The sequence below is a fragment of the Aedes aegypti genome, chromosome 3, assembly GCF_002204515.2.
Source record: "Aedes aegypti strain LVP_AGWG chromosome 3, AaegL5.0 Primary Assembly, whole genome shotgun sequence".
Taxonomy (NCBI): domain Eukaryota; kingdom Metazoa; phylum Arthropoda; class Insecta; order Diptera; family Culicidae; genus Aedes; species Aedes aegypti.
Window position 1 is genome coordinate 52,158,722 of NC_035109.1, and position 15,998 is coordinate 52,174,719.

General features: G+C 39.7%; 1 protein-coding gene across 5 annotated transcripts in view; it reads left to right on the forward strand.

Moving 5' to 3' along the window:
• The first annotated feature begins 9,310 nt into the window (after window positions 1-9,310).
• Window positions 9,311-15,998, forward strand: part of LOC5573976 (isocitrate dehydrogenase [NAD] subunit gamma, mitochondrial) — an 84,736-nt gene continuing 78,048 nt past the window's right edge. For 3 of the 5 annotated variants that reach the window (XM_001654969.2, XM_021855953.1, XM_001654968.2), the window contains exons 1-2: window positions 9,313-9,564; window positions 9,698-10,531. In XM_001654969.2, the coding sequence (XP_001655019.1) occupies window positions 9,508-9,564; window positions 9,698-10,531 (891 nt within the window). In that variant the 5' untranslated portion in view covers window positions 9,313-9,507. Of the gene's footprint in view, window positions 9,565-9,697; window positions 10,532-15,998 lie in introns of all 5 variants that reach the window. The other 2 variants (XM_001654971.2, XM_001654970.2) reach the window with 1 other exon arrangement.

Here is a 15,998-nt window from a genome sequence, read left to right on the forward strand (position 1 = left end):
CCGATCATTTAAAACTTATTTGAAAGAAAAACCATTACCATTTTACATCAAAAAGTTGTATGATGATAATAAATCTTCGAGCTGTTTGATGAAATACCTATAAGTAGATGTCATTTAATTCCACTAAAATTTGTGTCTTTTGACAGATACGCGTATTTTGACCTCAACTGTAAGGCCGTCTTCAGTGTCATGTACTAGACTCGACTTGTCGAAAAAAAAAACACTGTCACTGAAAAAAAACACTATCACTGTCAAAAGATACAAATTCTAGTGGAATTAAATGGTATAGTATATATAGCATAGTGAAATGATTCTAGTCTTAAAGAAAAATGCCAAGCAAAAAGGTGCCGCTTATAACCTATTAGCACAACAAGTACTCGGCGACGAGGTTGATGTGAAATTTCTGACTGCAGAAGTACAGGCTGCCGGTGTACTGGTGGTGCGAATCCAACGGAAAACATTAGAAAATTGAGTAAACATGTGTTTTTGGCCTAAACTTAAGCGTTTGGCACTAAAATTGGGACAGGGCTTTAGGACCCTATTGCAAATCTTCGATCAATCTGACTTCGGGCTAGACGAAGAACGCAACGCGCACGCACAGAAGCACAAAGAGAAGAACGCAGTGCAGCATTCAGAGAGGCAAAGTTGGCTCGCAAAAAGGAAATCAAGAGTCAAAAACGGGCATGCTTTGATAGTCTATGTTAGTTCGACAGGCCAGGGCGACGCCTACAGAGTAGAGTGGTAATGGCTAAGAACTAAGGTGCCATAGCGCCCCAAGAGAAGTCGCCCGAGTTGCTACGATCGATAATCGATGTACTCTTCCCGCATCATCCCACAAGGCCTAACTAGGTTGCGCTGCTCACGGTGCGGCCATAGTAACGCGTCGTCGTCCGCGAACGCGATGTGATCAAAGGATTTCCTGTTGTTGATATTCTGCTTTGCGGGCTCGCAAACGCGCACGCATCGCAAGACGCGTTTACTATGGCGATTCTACCCCATTACCCCGAATCCCACACTGATAAAAATCCACACGCTCGATCTGTGTGTTTAAAATTATGGATCGATTCATGAACGTCCATAAGGATTTGCTATGATTTTCTTGCAAACTTCGTGTGTGTTACACATTAAATTCCTGTGTTTTGCTTCATGGATTGATTCATCAACTGACAACAGGGATTCCATATTTTTTCCACATAAGTTCCCGGAGCTTTCTCTTCAGATTCGTATGTGTCAACCTATGGACGCATAGATCATCACTCCAACACGGATTCAGTGTGTTTTGCTTATGGTTATCTTGTGTCATAATCATCATGTTCAAGTTGGTCGATTCATTGATTTGCGCAATGAGATTGTTATGATGAAATCCATGAGCTATGCTATCGATTTCCATGTTCAAAGCTTCTAAATTATTTGTGATCAACCCATGGGATGCATAGTGAACTGAATTGCGGTTGGACCTCGTGTCGAACGACAGTCATCATCATGCTTCCAAAGAGAAGAAGCAAATTTTGAAGCTGAAAGTGTTACGGTGCGGCCATAGTAACGCGTCCGCGTCCGCGAACGCGATGCGATCAAAGGATTTCCTATTGTTGATATTCTGCTTTGCGGGCTCGCACACGCGTACGCATCGCAAGACGCGTTTACTATGGCAGCACCCTTAGATGAAAATTTGTGAATTCGATTTTTCTTTTATTAGTGAAGTCGACCGATATACGAGAGTTCTACCTTTCTATAAGAAAACATTGATTATAATGTATAGTTTAGTAGAAAAATCGGATTCCACTAACAGATTTTCCTGGCTTTCAGTTTCGAAAAAAATGGAATATGCTTATCCCTGGCTTCCCAAATTATGGATTTGCGGCGCCCGCTTGTTGCTGGCTCACGGGTTTGAAAAAAAAATCAAGAGAGCTTGCGACAAGCAGAGGAGCCTCGGATCCATATTTTGGGGAGCAAAAGTTTTTCTACCAAATTTCTTCTTTCAGTCCCTTGACATTTATGTTCTATCACACATGACTATCTAAAGCTACTACATTTCGAATTCAATAAGCAAATCAGTTGGTTTTCATGATTTAATATTTGGAAATTCATGTTTGTTTCACATGACAACCTAATATTGATACACATGTTATTATACCGTGAAATCAATGATGAAATCCATATGGCTACCACACTCAAATCATGTGGTTTTTCTCATTGCGCAAATCTATAAGTAAAACACACGACCTTGACGTGTAGATTTTTCTCAGTGCATTACCCCGAATGCCATTAACCTGAACGCTATTACCCCGAATTCCAAAACCCCGAACGTCCCATCACCCCGAATGACATTACCCCGAATTCCAATATCGCGGGGAAATGTCCACTGAGAAAAATCTACACGTCAAGGTCGTGTGTTTTACTTATAGATTTGCGCAATGAGAAAAACCATATGATTTGAGTGTGGTAGCCATATGGATTTCATCATTGATTTCACGGTATAATAACATGTGTATCAATATTAGGTTGTCATGTGAAACAAACATGAATTTCCAAATATTAAATCATGAAAACCAACTGATTTGCTTATTGAATTCGAAATGTAGTAGCTTTAGATAGTCATGTGTGATAGAACATAAATGTCAAGGGACTGAAAGAAGAAATTTGGTAGAAAAACTTTTGCTCCCCAAAATATGGATCCGAGGCTCCTCTGCTTGTCGCAAGCTCTCTTGATTTTTTTTTCAAACCCGTGAGCCAGCAACAAGCGGGCGCCGCAAATCCATAATTTGGGAAGCCAGGGATAAGCATATTCCATTTTTTTCGAAACTGAAAGCCAGGAAAATCTGTTAGTGGAATCCGATTTTTCTACTAAACTATACATTATAATCAATGTTTTCTTATAGAAAGGTAGAACTCTCGTATATCGGTCGACTTCACTAATAAAAGAAAAATCGAATTCACAAATTTTCATCTAACACTTTCAGCTTCAAAATTTGCTTCTTCTCTTTGGAAGCATGATGATGACTGTCGTTCGACACGAGGTCCAACCGCAATTCAGTTCACTATGCATCCCATGGGTTGATCACAAATAATTTAGAAGCTTTGAACATGGAAATCGATAGCATAGCTCATGGATTTCATCATAACAATCTCATTGCGCAAATCAATGAATCGACCAACTTGAACATGATGATTATGACACAAGATAACCATAAGCAAAACACACTGAATCCGTGTTGGAGTGATGATCTATGCGTCCATAGGTTGACACATACGAATCTGAAGAGAAAGCTCCGGGAACTTATGTGGAAAAAATATGGAATCCCTGTTGTCAGTTGATGAATCAATCCATGAAGCAAAACACAGGAATTTAATGTGTAACACACACGAAGTTTGCAAGAAAATCATAGCAAATCCTTATGGACGTTCATGAATCGATCCATAATTTTAAACACACAGATCGAGCGTGTGGATTTTTATCAGTGTCATCAATATCATCATGTCATGATAATTGTAAATTCGGGGTGATGGAATTCGGGGTAATGGAATTCGGGGTGATGGCAATCGGGGAAATGGCATTCGGGGTAATGGGGTAGAATCTTAGTTAGTAAAATCCAGGTAAAATCCATCACATTACCCACAGCCCTTTGCTCAACACTAAAAACTATGCACCTTTTTTGCGCTGGGTGGATGATGTTCCCTTTTGGATCTAATTTCTCATGTAAAAGTCAATTAAATCCATTGTAATTTTTAACACAAGTTAGCATTTATTTTACTCGCAGATTCATGCCAATATAACACCCTTAAATGATTGTTACTCATGTAAAATAAATTGGCGTGAAAGTATCACAATAGACCATTTCCGTTAGATCTAACCCCCAGTTTTTTGTATTTTTCTTTGAAAGACAAAAGGGGCCCAGATAGCCGTAGCGGTAAACGCGCAGCTATTCAGCAAGACCAAGCTGAGGGTCGTGGGTTCGAATCCCACCGGTCGAGGAACTTTTCGGGTTGGAAATTTTCTCGACTCCCCAGGGCATAGAGTATCTTCGTACCTGCCACACGATATACACATGCAAAAATGGTCAATTGGCATAGAAAGCTCTTAGTTAATAACTGTGGAAGTGCTTATAAGAACACTAAGCTGAGAAGCAGGCTTTGTCCCAGTTGGGACGTAACACTAGAAAGAAGAAGAAGAACAATCATTTTTAATGAATATTAACGCTTTCCGATTTTATTTATATGCACTCCTAATTTTCTTATGAATTTTTGAAAACATGGATACTCACCACATTTTGAAAAATAATTCGAGATGCGGCACAGTTGGTTCCACCCTATGGGTATCAGCGTGGTGAGTTTTCAACAGATTTTCGATTCCACCCCTGCATTGGGATGCTTGTTTACATTTGGAAACGTCAAATTAGGTGCGCGCTCAAACTGACCGTGATCCCGGTCAGGGCGCCCCAAACAGGAGCGCCAACAAAACTAACCTGAAACCATTCAAACAAACGTTTTTGAACCAGGTTGGAACTAGTACAACCCGTTCTAAATTGGGTCCTAAATTTTTTAATGAATTCTTGTTTTTACTTTACAATACGAAAGAGCATGTTCTTGCAAATACTTTAGCAATTATTCCAGCTCAAATAACGACTATAACATATTTAAACTTTAATTTTAAAAATGGTTTCAAATATGGACCTTGACAGTTTTGATCATGTTTGACGTTCACTTTCTCTACAGTTTTTTTTTTGTTTTTTTTTAGGGCTTTTAGTTTTAACACTGGGGTTGTTCCTATCTGACATTTCGGAAGAAACACGGAAAACAAAATATACCCAAAAATTTGAGTTTAAGCCAAGGGGTGTGACAAAGTTTCAAAAACCGTTAAAAATGTTTTTGGGGATTAAACCAATCAAAACCATTTAAAAATTGAGTAAACATGCATTTCTGGCCTAAACTTAAGCGTTTGGTACTAAAATTAGGACAGGGCTTTAGGACCCTATAACAGTTTCAACCCCAACCCGATTCAGGTCTTCCTGTAGTAGTAGCGCAAGGAAACTTTGAGCAGCTGCTGCTGCCTCATGTCGGGAAGCTTCCGGCTTATTCAAACATCGTCAGCACAAAACAGAGACATCAGGCATCTGTTGACTACAATCCTTGCGTTGCAGAATCGTGTAGTGTTCGCCGGATGCGGTCATAACCGGCCGAAACGATGAAGGTGCTTTCCGCGGTGTTAACGGAGATGTCAGGAACCGTGGAGGAAGGAGATAGCGAAACCGCAACGGAGCCCATTGTGATGAATGAAAACATAAACAAAAATCATCTGGTCATGCCAGCTGATCATAAATTCACCACAGCTTGGTGACAAAACCATAGGGGAAAAGGGGGTCTGCATTTTTTCGAGGTGAAACAAATTGTAGGGGACCGAGGGGTGAACTAACGTGCCGCAAGTTTTTCATTGTTTTCTAATAGATAAAGGCTCCAAAACATATCGGTTCCTTAGGAAAGTTTGTTCAGTAAATCTCGCATAACTTATGATCTCGCCCTAAAAGCCATTGGTAACCCTGTGTGTAGCACATCGTTTCTGAGCATTTGAATGGAATTACATGTTATTTAATAACACTATGTTGAAGAAAGGATCATTCTCTACCTGTCAGTGGTGTTGGTTTGGATGCTTATTCATTTATTTGCTCAGAAACAACGAGCTACACACGTGGCTTCCAATGGCTTTTAGGGCGTTATCTCAGATTATGCGAGAAATTGACAGAAAGCATATAAGCCAATAAAAAAATTTCACGGAAATGGTCTATTGTGTGAATCATTCTTAAAGTGATTGCTCGCAAAACATTACTAAAGGAACTATGTACAAATGAGAAGCTCTCTTTGTTTACTTTCTCTCTGATCAATAACTGAGTCACATTAACCTCTTCTGTTGCGTGTTTTGTATGAAACGCTAGTCAAGGAAATTGCCTTTCGATCTGTAGTGAAAAACTTCCCAAAAGCTCTAGCATTCCACTGTTATAATCGAAAGAGAGCAAGAGAGGAAAGAATCTCTCATATGTACATATAGGTCTTTAGTAATGTTTCGCGAGATTGTTTTGATATTTTTGTTCAGTGGGTGGTGGACTGGGTGGTAAGCGAGAAGATGAAGCCACGTGCTTTTACGAACTGTCACTGTGCTGCAGCAATTTGCTCCCTAGGTGACGCCACGGTAGAATTTACACAGGAATCTATATAAATAAAAATGGAATGATGTTTGTATGTCAAGAAATGGCTTGAAAACGGGTGATTGGACTTACATGTTTCTTTCACTGTTGAATTCGTCCTGAGCTCCGACTTGTTTGTGCGAAGAAAAAGTTTAGGAAAGTCTTCGGGATAGTGTGGAAAACGGGAGAAAACTAATCTGACATTTTCTACACGGGACTTGCATAGCGTTTTTCAACAGCCTACTTGATGGCAAGACGAAGTTTGCCGAAACCACTAGTTTTGAATAAATATGTTCCTGCATAAAGGCAGGTTTGCTACTAACAAGAAAAGGAATCGCCTATCTCGATGCGTGGAACATGTCTTCCCAGAAATGGTCCAGAACATCACATTTTTCTGATCGCAGTACGCAGTTGAGAATAAATGTCATTTCAAATGGAGCTCTCTGTGGGAAATTTCTTGACCCATTCAGGCGAAGTAGGCCGTCATTGAAATTTGTACGCGTCGTTGATGATTGTAGTTAATTCATCTCACGATTTCGAATCAAAGAAAACCAGTTAGTTTTGCACTGACACAGTTGAAAAAGTATCAGCATACTTTATGCATGTTAGCGCGTACAGTGATACTTTTTCAAGTAAATATAAACTATCAAGGCTGAGTTTTATCACTTTGAAATGCATGCTGTAAAGTCATCATTGTTGCCAAAACGAATGACGGGCTACTTAGGGTCTGTCTCAATTGCGTTATTAAAATTAGTCCGAACTTAAATTTGACAGTTCGAAAATTATTTCCCCTCCAATTAATCAATGAACTGTCAAATTTAATTTTTGTCTGGTCCAATTCGCAATCGTTGCCGATTCAGGAAATTTCAAAACAAAATATTGTCGTATCGTCACCAAACCGGACAGCGCACGACACACTCGCGACGCGCCTCATCTTGCCGCGTTTCGAAATCAAATGATTCAAGCGTGGCGCTGCATTCTTTACGATTTTTTAAGAACAAAGTGCACTAATCCCATATTAGTTGCGACGCTCAGACAATAAGAATAAAATAATTTGAAAAAATGTTTTTGTCCTTATTTCTACCGGATTCGTAATATCAACAAAAATTTGTTTGAAAGAGAGTTTTTTAAATCTATTAATTTTCTGCTTTTACAAGTTAGTGGCTGCTGATCTTTACTGTTTTATGCTATACTATTGCATAGCCAGCGTGAGCGCAAAACTTTTGAGAGGGCAAATATTGTTAATACCTTAAAGAGGAACATAAACGTCAACATTTTACAAATCTTCTAAACCAGTCTTTTTTATCCAAAATTGAATCAAAATTCTTGAAAATCTATCACTACACGACACTTGCTGGATGCCGTGAAAAGTTTTTCACAAAAGATTTTTCAATTTGAGCGAAAACAACTAACTTTTTTTTTTAATTCTCTAGGGAGTCTTACATAAGATTTCATGTCCTCCCTTTCTCGTAAGAAATATTTTGAATTTTGATACATCCTCCCCCCTAACAGCTTTTCGAATGAATCATTAGTGTGGGATGAAATTCTGATTCTTAATCCATCCCACTTTTTAGGTCCCATTTGAATGTGAAACTGTAATTTAGCGCAAGCCGTTAAAAGTTTGTTTTTGCAAATAAATGTCGTCAGATGACGCTCATTTATCTGTAATTTTATTATGAAGAACATTGCCGAAGACCACGAAGCTGTCCAACTCTTGACGAAAAATTATGCAATGAAAACCGATCAGCTAGGTGACGATGATCAACACATAAAGGAATAACAGAAGTGGATTAAATCCCCGATTAGTCAAGGCCTAATAACTGGGTGGGGCAAGGTGGGTTTGCCCCACGTATTTATTTCTATGGACTTAAATGATCAAGATAGAGATTAACAAGTGATTTCAAAATTACAAGCTTTTACCCAAAAGAATGCCTAAAAACAAAAATGAATGTTAGAATTGTTTTCTAAAATTTGTCCGGATTGGCATCAACAATTCCTCAAAGAGCCCCGAAAAAACATTCGGACTTTTCGACAGCAACACCTGAAGCTTTCCAGAAAGACCAAAAATCCCTACCTTTCAGGCCTTTCAATGTCCAAATTAACAAAGTTAATGTGTCTAAAATAGCAACAATCTGTGAATCATTTACCTAGATACGTGACTTTTAGTTGCAAAATAGTGAATTTTTAGTTAACAGGTGAGAAGTGACTCGCTAACAGCCCTGCAACTATTTGTTTCGGCCAACACAGAAATTTTCTGTGTGACCATCCGGATTGAACAACCTTCACACCACACACGGAAGCATCAGATTTTGGACGCGGTCAAAATTTAGAAACGGTTTTTTCTCCGAAGTTGATTTTTCCTCGGAATATATACTAGATACCTAACTTCGGATGTGATGCATTCGATTCGCATCCGGATGCGCTTTCATGCACCCTGCTTCCGAAGTAGGATATTTATCATGCATGGATACCGAGATAAATCAGGCGAATTGCATTTTCTAACTTACAGTAGTTCCTTGGTGCAGCTGGGAGGTCGGACCGAAGCGGGACCAAAAACGTAAACCGCATCCATAACAACAAACACGAACTAGAGAAATAATTGTCGATCTGTCAAAAATAAGTCTCCTCTGGAGCAGACTTATTTTTGACAGATCGAAATCAGAAAGGAAATAATTTCCGAACTGTCAAGTTTAAGTTCGGACTCATTTTAACAACGCAATTGAGACAGACCCTTAGCCTTCAGTCAAGGAATTTCTTTACTTTTCTTGAGCGGAACAGCATACTTAGCTTTAACGTGAAGATGCATCGAAGCCAAACCTCGAATTTTCAAGAGCACAAATCTAGACAACCAGACAACCGTTTGTGCTGAAAATGCTACTCACTGGTCACTAGCTGGTGGTGATCAATCGATTAAGTTTTCAGCTCAAACGGGTGTTTGGTTCTCCAGATTTGTGCTCTTGAAAATTCGAGGTTTGGCTTCGATGCATCTTCACCTTAAACGTCTGTCTGCGGTGCACCTTAACTTAAGAAGCTCCACTTGGCCACATTCCTATCCCTGCATGTTTGCGGAAGAATGACAGCGAAAGAAGTAACGTCAAAAACATGCAATGTTTTCGTCGCTGTTTCTCTTCATACTGTCATTCGCTTTCCGTTCGTCTGCTCGCGAATCGCCGATTCTCCCACACAAAAACTCGTCGCAGCACATCGCGGTGTTTTCGTTTTCCATTCCGATACTGTCCAGAGTGAAGAGAAGTGAGAAGTTTGATTTTCCTTCGCCGGATTTTGTACTTGAACTTCCGCCGGTTTGCAAACAGAATCGTAAAGAAGCAGTATGGCTCTCCGTTTGTTCCGCCTCAGCCAGGATGTGGTAACTCCAATCATCAAACGCGTAAGTACCTCAGCACAAGGCCCTCGAAAAAGTTACATAATTTCGTTTTGCCTGTTGGGTGTTTTTCCTGCCGGAGTTCACCTTCAAATGATCTCTTCCCCTGGCGGGGGTTTGCGTTCTTTATGTTTTGTAGGGATGTGCGGCGTCCGCATTCGAGCTGCAACATAAGAACCCACTGCAGCGCAAGGTCGAAAAGATCCCCAAGGCCCACTATGGAGGACGGCACACGGTCACGATGCTTCCGGGCGGTGGCATCGGTCCGGAACTGATGAACTACGTCAAGGAGGTGTTCCGGTTTGCCGGAGTGCCGGTTGATTTCGAAGTGGTGGACATTGACCCGGCCAGCGAGGGTAACGATGACCTGGAGTATGCCATCACCTCGATCAAGCGAAATGGCGTCGCCCTGAAGGGAAACATCGAAACCAAATCGGAAGCCACCGGGATCATTTCCCGTAATGTGGCCCTCCGAAACGAGCTGGACTTGTATGTGAATGTGTTGCACTGCAAGTCGTTCAACGCGATTCCCGCCCATCACCAGAATGTGGACGTGGTGATCATTCGGCAGAACACCGAGGGCGAGTATGCCATGTTGGAGCACGAGAGCGTGAGGGGAGTGGTCGAGAGCATGAAGGTGGTCACGGTGGAGAACGCGGCTCGGGTGGCACGGTATGCGTTTGAGTTTGCCCGGGCCAACAACCGGAAGAAGGTGACCACCATCCACAAGGCCAACATCATGAAGCTGGCCGATGGGCTGTTCCTGAGCGTCGCCCGGGAGGTTGCCAAGGACTATCCAGACATCCAGCACAATGATATGATCATCGATAACTGCTGCATGCAGCTGGTGTCCAATCCGCACCAGTTCGATGTGATGAACACCACTAACCTGTACGGCAGTATTACTTCGAATGTGTTGTGTGGATTGGTTGGCGGTGCGGGGCTATTCTCGGGAAGGAACTACGGTGATCATGTGAGTATAATTGCCTAATAATTATTCACAGCAGTCAGGGCTGATAGCAGGTCTGCTCTTCATTTTAATGCAAATCTTTATAAAATCTCTTTCAAAATACCATTAGACAGCCTCTCCAGAAATGTTTCTACAGATTTTCCTCAATTCTCCCAGGAATTCGTCTAGAAATTCCTCCTGGAATTTTTCATAGGAATTTCTCCGTAATATACTCCAGGAAACACAACAAGTTTCCACAGGAATCACCCTGAAAAATTTCTAAGCTATTATTTCAGAATTTATCCAGAAAATTTCCACCACTTCTTCCATCTTTTACTCCGGTAATTACTTCATTAACCGACTATTTTGGTTGTCCCGGGATTCAGAACAAAAATTGAAGCTTATCCCGACAAAACCCGGAACTCGTGTAATAAAATTGGTATTTTTGTTGAAATAGAAGCAATATTTCATCAATACAATACTTTTCTTTTAGCATGATCATCACCGTTTGTATGAATTTATTGATGATTTCATCGCCTTTTTTTGGTGAAATTAACTTAAACCGTAGCATTTACCAAACGTTTCGACCTACTACATATTGCATTCGGTCATCCTCAGCGGTTCTATATATATTTCTTTTTAGTTAGAAGTTCAACATTAGAAGATCGACTTCGTGTTCGTTCTGCAGATTAGTGCCTTTGAAATCGTGAGCCGGCAATTGTAACAGCCATGTTTGGTTTCCGACGTGTTTTACCTTAAGAATTGCTTGCGAGATCCTGAGGATGTATAATTGGTTATTAAGGACGCTGCGCGAAATTTAGCGCTTCCTAATGACATCCTAAGAACATCCCAAGATATTTAACGCGTCCTGTGAATTTGTAGCGGAAAGATTTCTGGTTGTATTTTGAGGAATTCTGGCAAATTCTTGACAACTCTGAATAGGTTAACAGCGGTATTTGTGAATTTTCAGCAGTAGTCTGGGAAGTCCTTAGAGACTTTTCCAGGCAAACTCTGGCAGTTGTCTTTTTTTTTTTTTTTGTCAGTAGCGATAGGGGTAGTACTGGGACTTTTAATCTACCCTAAGCTCCTTCCCTACATTTGCCTTTATAAGCCTCTATTACGTTCATCACACAGACTAAGTAATGTTGCTCAAATGGTCACTGTGTACCCTAGCAGCAATCAGCCCTTGCCGTAGTTTCGAAGTCTAGTATTCCAGACTACTATAAAACTATGATAAGACCTGAAATGCTACTAAAGTGGTTGAAGTGAAGAACGTAATAGTTTTATTAAAAGCTCCTCATTCCCCATTTCATTTCATCAGTCACTTATACCACCGATTATCACTCATTAACTTCCGTAATACACATCATATATGTATACTTTCCGTTTTATCACTTCACTATCACAACTACAATTTTTATCACAATAACGTCACAATACTTTCATAATTCATTTTTATTACCATTTTCCATCTGTTATCATTAATAAATAATTGAAAGATAATCGAACTACGATTAAAAAAGTTACAGAAAAAATAAAATCACTTCGATCAATTCTACTGCATTTGTTGTCACTTTTATCACGAATTCAGAGAAATGATTACAGAATGTATTATAACCATCAATAAACTAGTAGGGTTCATATTATCATCATTATGTACGTGCTTTAAACAAAACTGTCACAATCACTTCTAATGCCATTTTCATCACCATAATTTTCTTCAAATATCGTTATTAGCACTTATTTATTTAATCACTTATTTTATAACGACGAGTGTAACTTACAGTTTCATCAAACATCCATTCTTATGTTGCATTATAAAACGATTGATCACACGTTGGCTTTGAAACTTAACCACCATTACTGATTAGTACAAAGGATTGTACAGCTCGTGTAAACGGACTGAAACATTAACAACCAGCACTAGTTTATAAGTAACTACTGAGCCCTGGCGGTCCCTCCGTTCGAAGAGGACCTGATAATATGCCGAATCATATTAACAGATCCTCCGCCTGAATGCAGCCGTTTCATGATAAATCATGAACTGTTAGAGGTGTGCCAAAGTATTGGGAAGGTGATATGTTTCACAGACGGCTATTATTATGGTGCACCTTCTACTTTGGCACCGTCAAACCCTGTGATCATGGCGAACTCTGGCAGATGTCAATCTTTTATCTTTTTTGTTTATCTGAATCCTAAGCAAGATCCTGAGAACTCTAGGCTAGATCTCGTGGATGCAGAGCAATATACTACTACTTCATAGCGGGCTTTTGCGAATTTCGGTTGATTTATAAGGGAGCGGGTCATTTGGCATAACGATCATGTGGCATAACCAGAATTATACCCCTTCTTTAAAAGTATGCCTATTCTTCATGAAAAACTGTTATGCCACATGTCTTCTTCTTCTTGGTATTACATCCCCACTGGGACAGAACATGTTTCTCAGCTTAGTGTTCTTATGAGCACTTCCACAGTTATTAACTGAGAGCTTTCTTTGCAGGCACGATGATACTTTATGCTCAGAAAATTTTCATTACGAAAATATCATGGACCCACAGGGAATCGAACCTATACACATCCAGCATGACTTTGCTTGGTAGCCACGGACTTTACCACTAGGCTAAGGAAGGCCCTCAAATGTTCTTTATCCCTAATAGCGCTATGCCAATGATCTTATGTCAAACGGCTTCATGCCAAATGACCCGATTTATAACATATTAGCTCATTTTCTTAGACACAAATAAACTACACTCAAAATAATCCAAACGTCATTGTTACGTGAAAACATACGTGGTTTTTTTCCATCGTACTTTTCACGTAGCTCTTACGGGAATTATAGGTGAAGGAAAATGAACCGATGAACGAATGAATTTCCTTTATCCCACCGGAGAACCACATAAGAGCTACGTGTTTTTTTCGTATTTTTCATCAAGGGATTTGTTGGCACCTACAGTTTGTTTCCTGTGATATTGAATAAAAATCGATATAAATTGAATTTGCTTTGCTTTCATTGTATTAAGAATTCTCGTTGTTAATTTGGGTAAACACATTCGATGCTTCATTAACTCGTTGCTGTTTCGAGACAACTTTGAATCAAAGTTGTTAAATGGGTGTGAACTCTGGCCTCGATGCAATTGCAAACGGTTTCCTTACCAGGTATTTGCGGCCGTCATTCCTGTACGAGTAGACAAATACCGCAAGAATCATAAATACAACTAGAATATTAAATAATGTGGAATGGAGACGATTCACTTACGCTTAGCTTTCAGCAAGAGAGGAAATTGCTCATCAAAATATCTACTTATTGATGGGTGGCAGTTTGTTTTCCTACTGACACCATGTTCACACTCCATCACAATACAGGATGAATTAGAGAATGAATACGAACAGAATGAATCAAGGCAAGTACGTTATTTTCACGTGAGATGGATAGGTGAACCGCAGTGGAAATGATTGGAGCTTCATTTCATGTTTATCAGTAGTTCGGTGAATGTTACCTTAATCAGGTAAAGGCAGGCAAAATTCATTTGTAGGAATCTACGTGTTTTTTCACGTAGCTATGACGTTTGGATTATGTTGAGTGTAATTTCACATTAAATTGATATGAAGCTCATTTGTGTGCTGTACCAAATTACAAACCGCAGTTATGGATCATGAAAGCCTCATGCAGCTTGCGGGTAGCAGGTCGAAAACCACTGTTCATTAGAGGACGGGGTGGTAAAATGAATATCGAGCTTGTTACGCATGAAAAACAATTTTCTATGATTTTTTTTTTCTATCACGCCAGACTATTTAGAGTATAAACGGTCGGCGTTAAGTCAGAGTGGACCAAGTCAAAAACATGGTAAAAATGCATTATTCTGTCATTGAATGAAAAAATTTTCAAGCTCCATTGCCCTTTGATCAGATTTGAAGAATGTTGTAAACTGCGATAGATAGAAGTATGCATGTCTGTATATGATATCCTAGATATCCTTCTCATTGGACCTGTATATTTTGGTCGGCTCTTAAAATTTTCACTTGGTTCACTCTGACTGAACACATATTTGAATATTTCTGGTGTTCAATGCTCTGATCCAACAAAGCTTCAATTTTCAAGCTATCAAAATGTCACTGATTTCAGAATTGTAGTTCACTTCGTCTACCAAAAAATCGTCCTATTAGAGGTTTGAATTAGGTTTTTCCATGATTATTATTTCACATTATATTGTTTGGAAGTAACCCAAATAGGTGTAGAAGTATTGAAAGGAAAGTTTCCACGAGTTAAAAAATTGAAAAGTGTTAGACTTTAACACCATTTTTGTCAAAATATGAAAAATGTTACTTGGTCTACTATGACTTAGGTTAAAACATCGAAGAAAACCTAGGATTTTGGAAACCACGTTCAACATTTAGGACAGATGTAATTTGATACACTTAAATTGTTTTATGGATTCCTGTGAAATCTCAACAGCTGAACAGTTCGGTGAAATAAATTAACGTAGTACGTTAAATTTTTACAGTATTTTTTTTCTTAACTTTATTTATTCAGCCTCTTGTCCCGTTGGGCACCACTAGGCTAACTTGCTTCGTGGCTATTCACAACTTATTGTTTTTGTGCCTTGTGTGGAAACTTTCGATCTAATTATAGATGTATCCCATAGTTGTGTTGTCATTGCGCATCGTATTCGACCTCTGTAGTGAAAGATGCGAAGAGCGCGTAACTGCTGCTGTTGTTGTAGGTATGCCGAATTGCCTAGTTGCAGGCTGGGGTTCCATTTGATCATCCAAATCCGTAGTCCATTGTTCATGCCTTGGTTCAATTTGCCGGTGTGTTGAATATGTGTTGTAGGCTGGTGCCTACGATGAAATGCCATTCCCCTCAGTTGCTTTCCGAGCGTAGCACAGTTTGGATGCGGGCCCGTGCATCGTCCACGGTGATGCCTCGTAATGCAACTGGACTAGTTTTTTTGTGAAGGGGCTGGGAATTTCACCCATGACCATCCACTTATTAAAGTGGAAGTGTAGCTCTCTACGCTACTTGCCCCCCTTTTTACAGTATTCGATAAAAAATCACCGTAATCCGTTAATTTATTTCACCGAACTGTTCAGCTGTTGAGATTACGGTGAAATTCACCGTAGTGAGTTTAGTGTGTAGGCATGGAACTTTTGAGGTTTTCCAATTATGTGAATATCGTAATGATATGATGTCAAATCCGATACCTTAAGAACTTTTCTCGAATGGGTTACAACCATTTATAGAAGTACTTTCTGAAATGTGATGAAAATTTTCACAATTCTTTGTTTTGCTCACGTATTCTGTATGATGTTCATTGTATCACCAACAACTGTTCACAGGGTAGACAATCGTCGCCGTCAAATGGAACTAAAAAAAAAAAACATCGTCATCGTCACTCAATCAGCGTCGGATGACGATTTGCCGGCTGCCGCAGAGATGCAGTCACATAGGCTCGGCGTCATGACGGACAAATACGATTCCTTCTTTATTAAT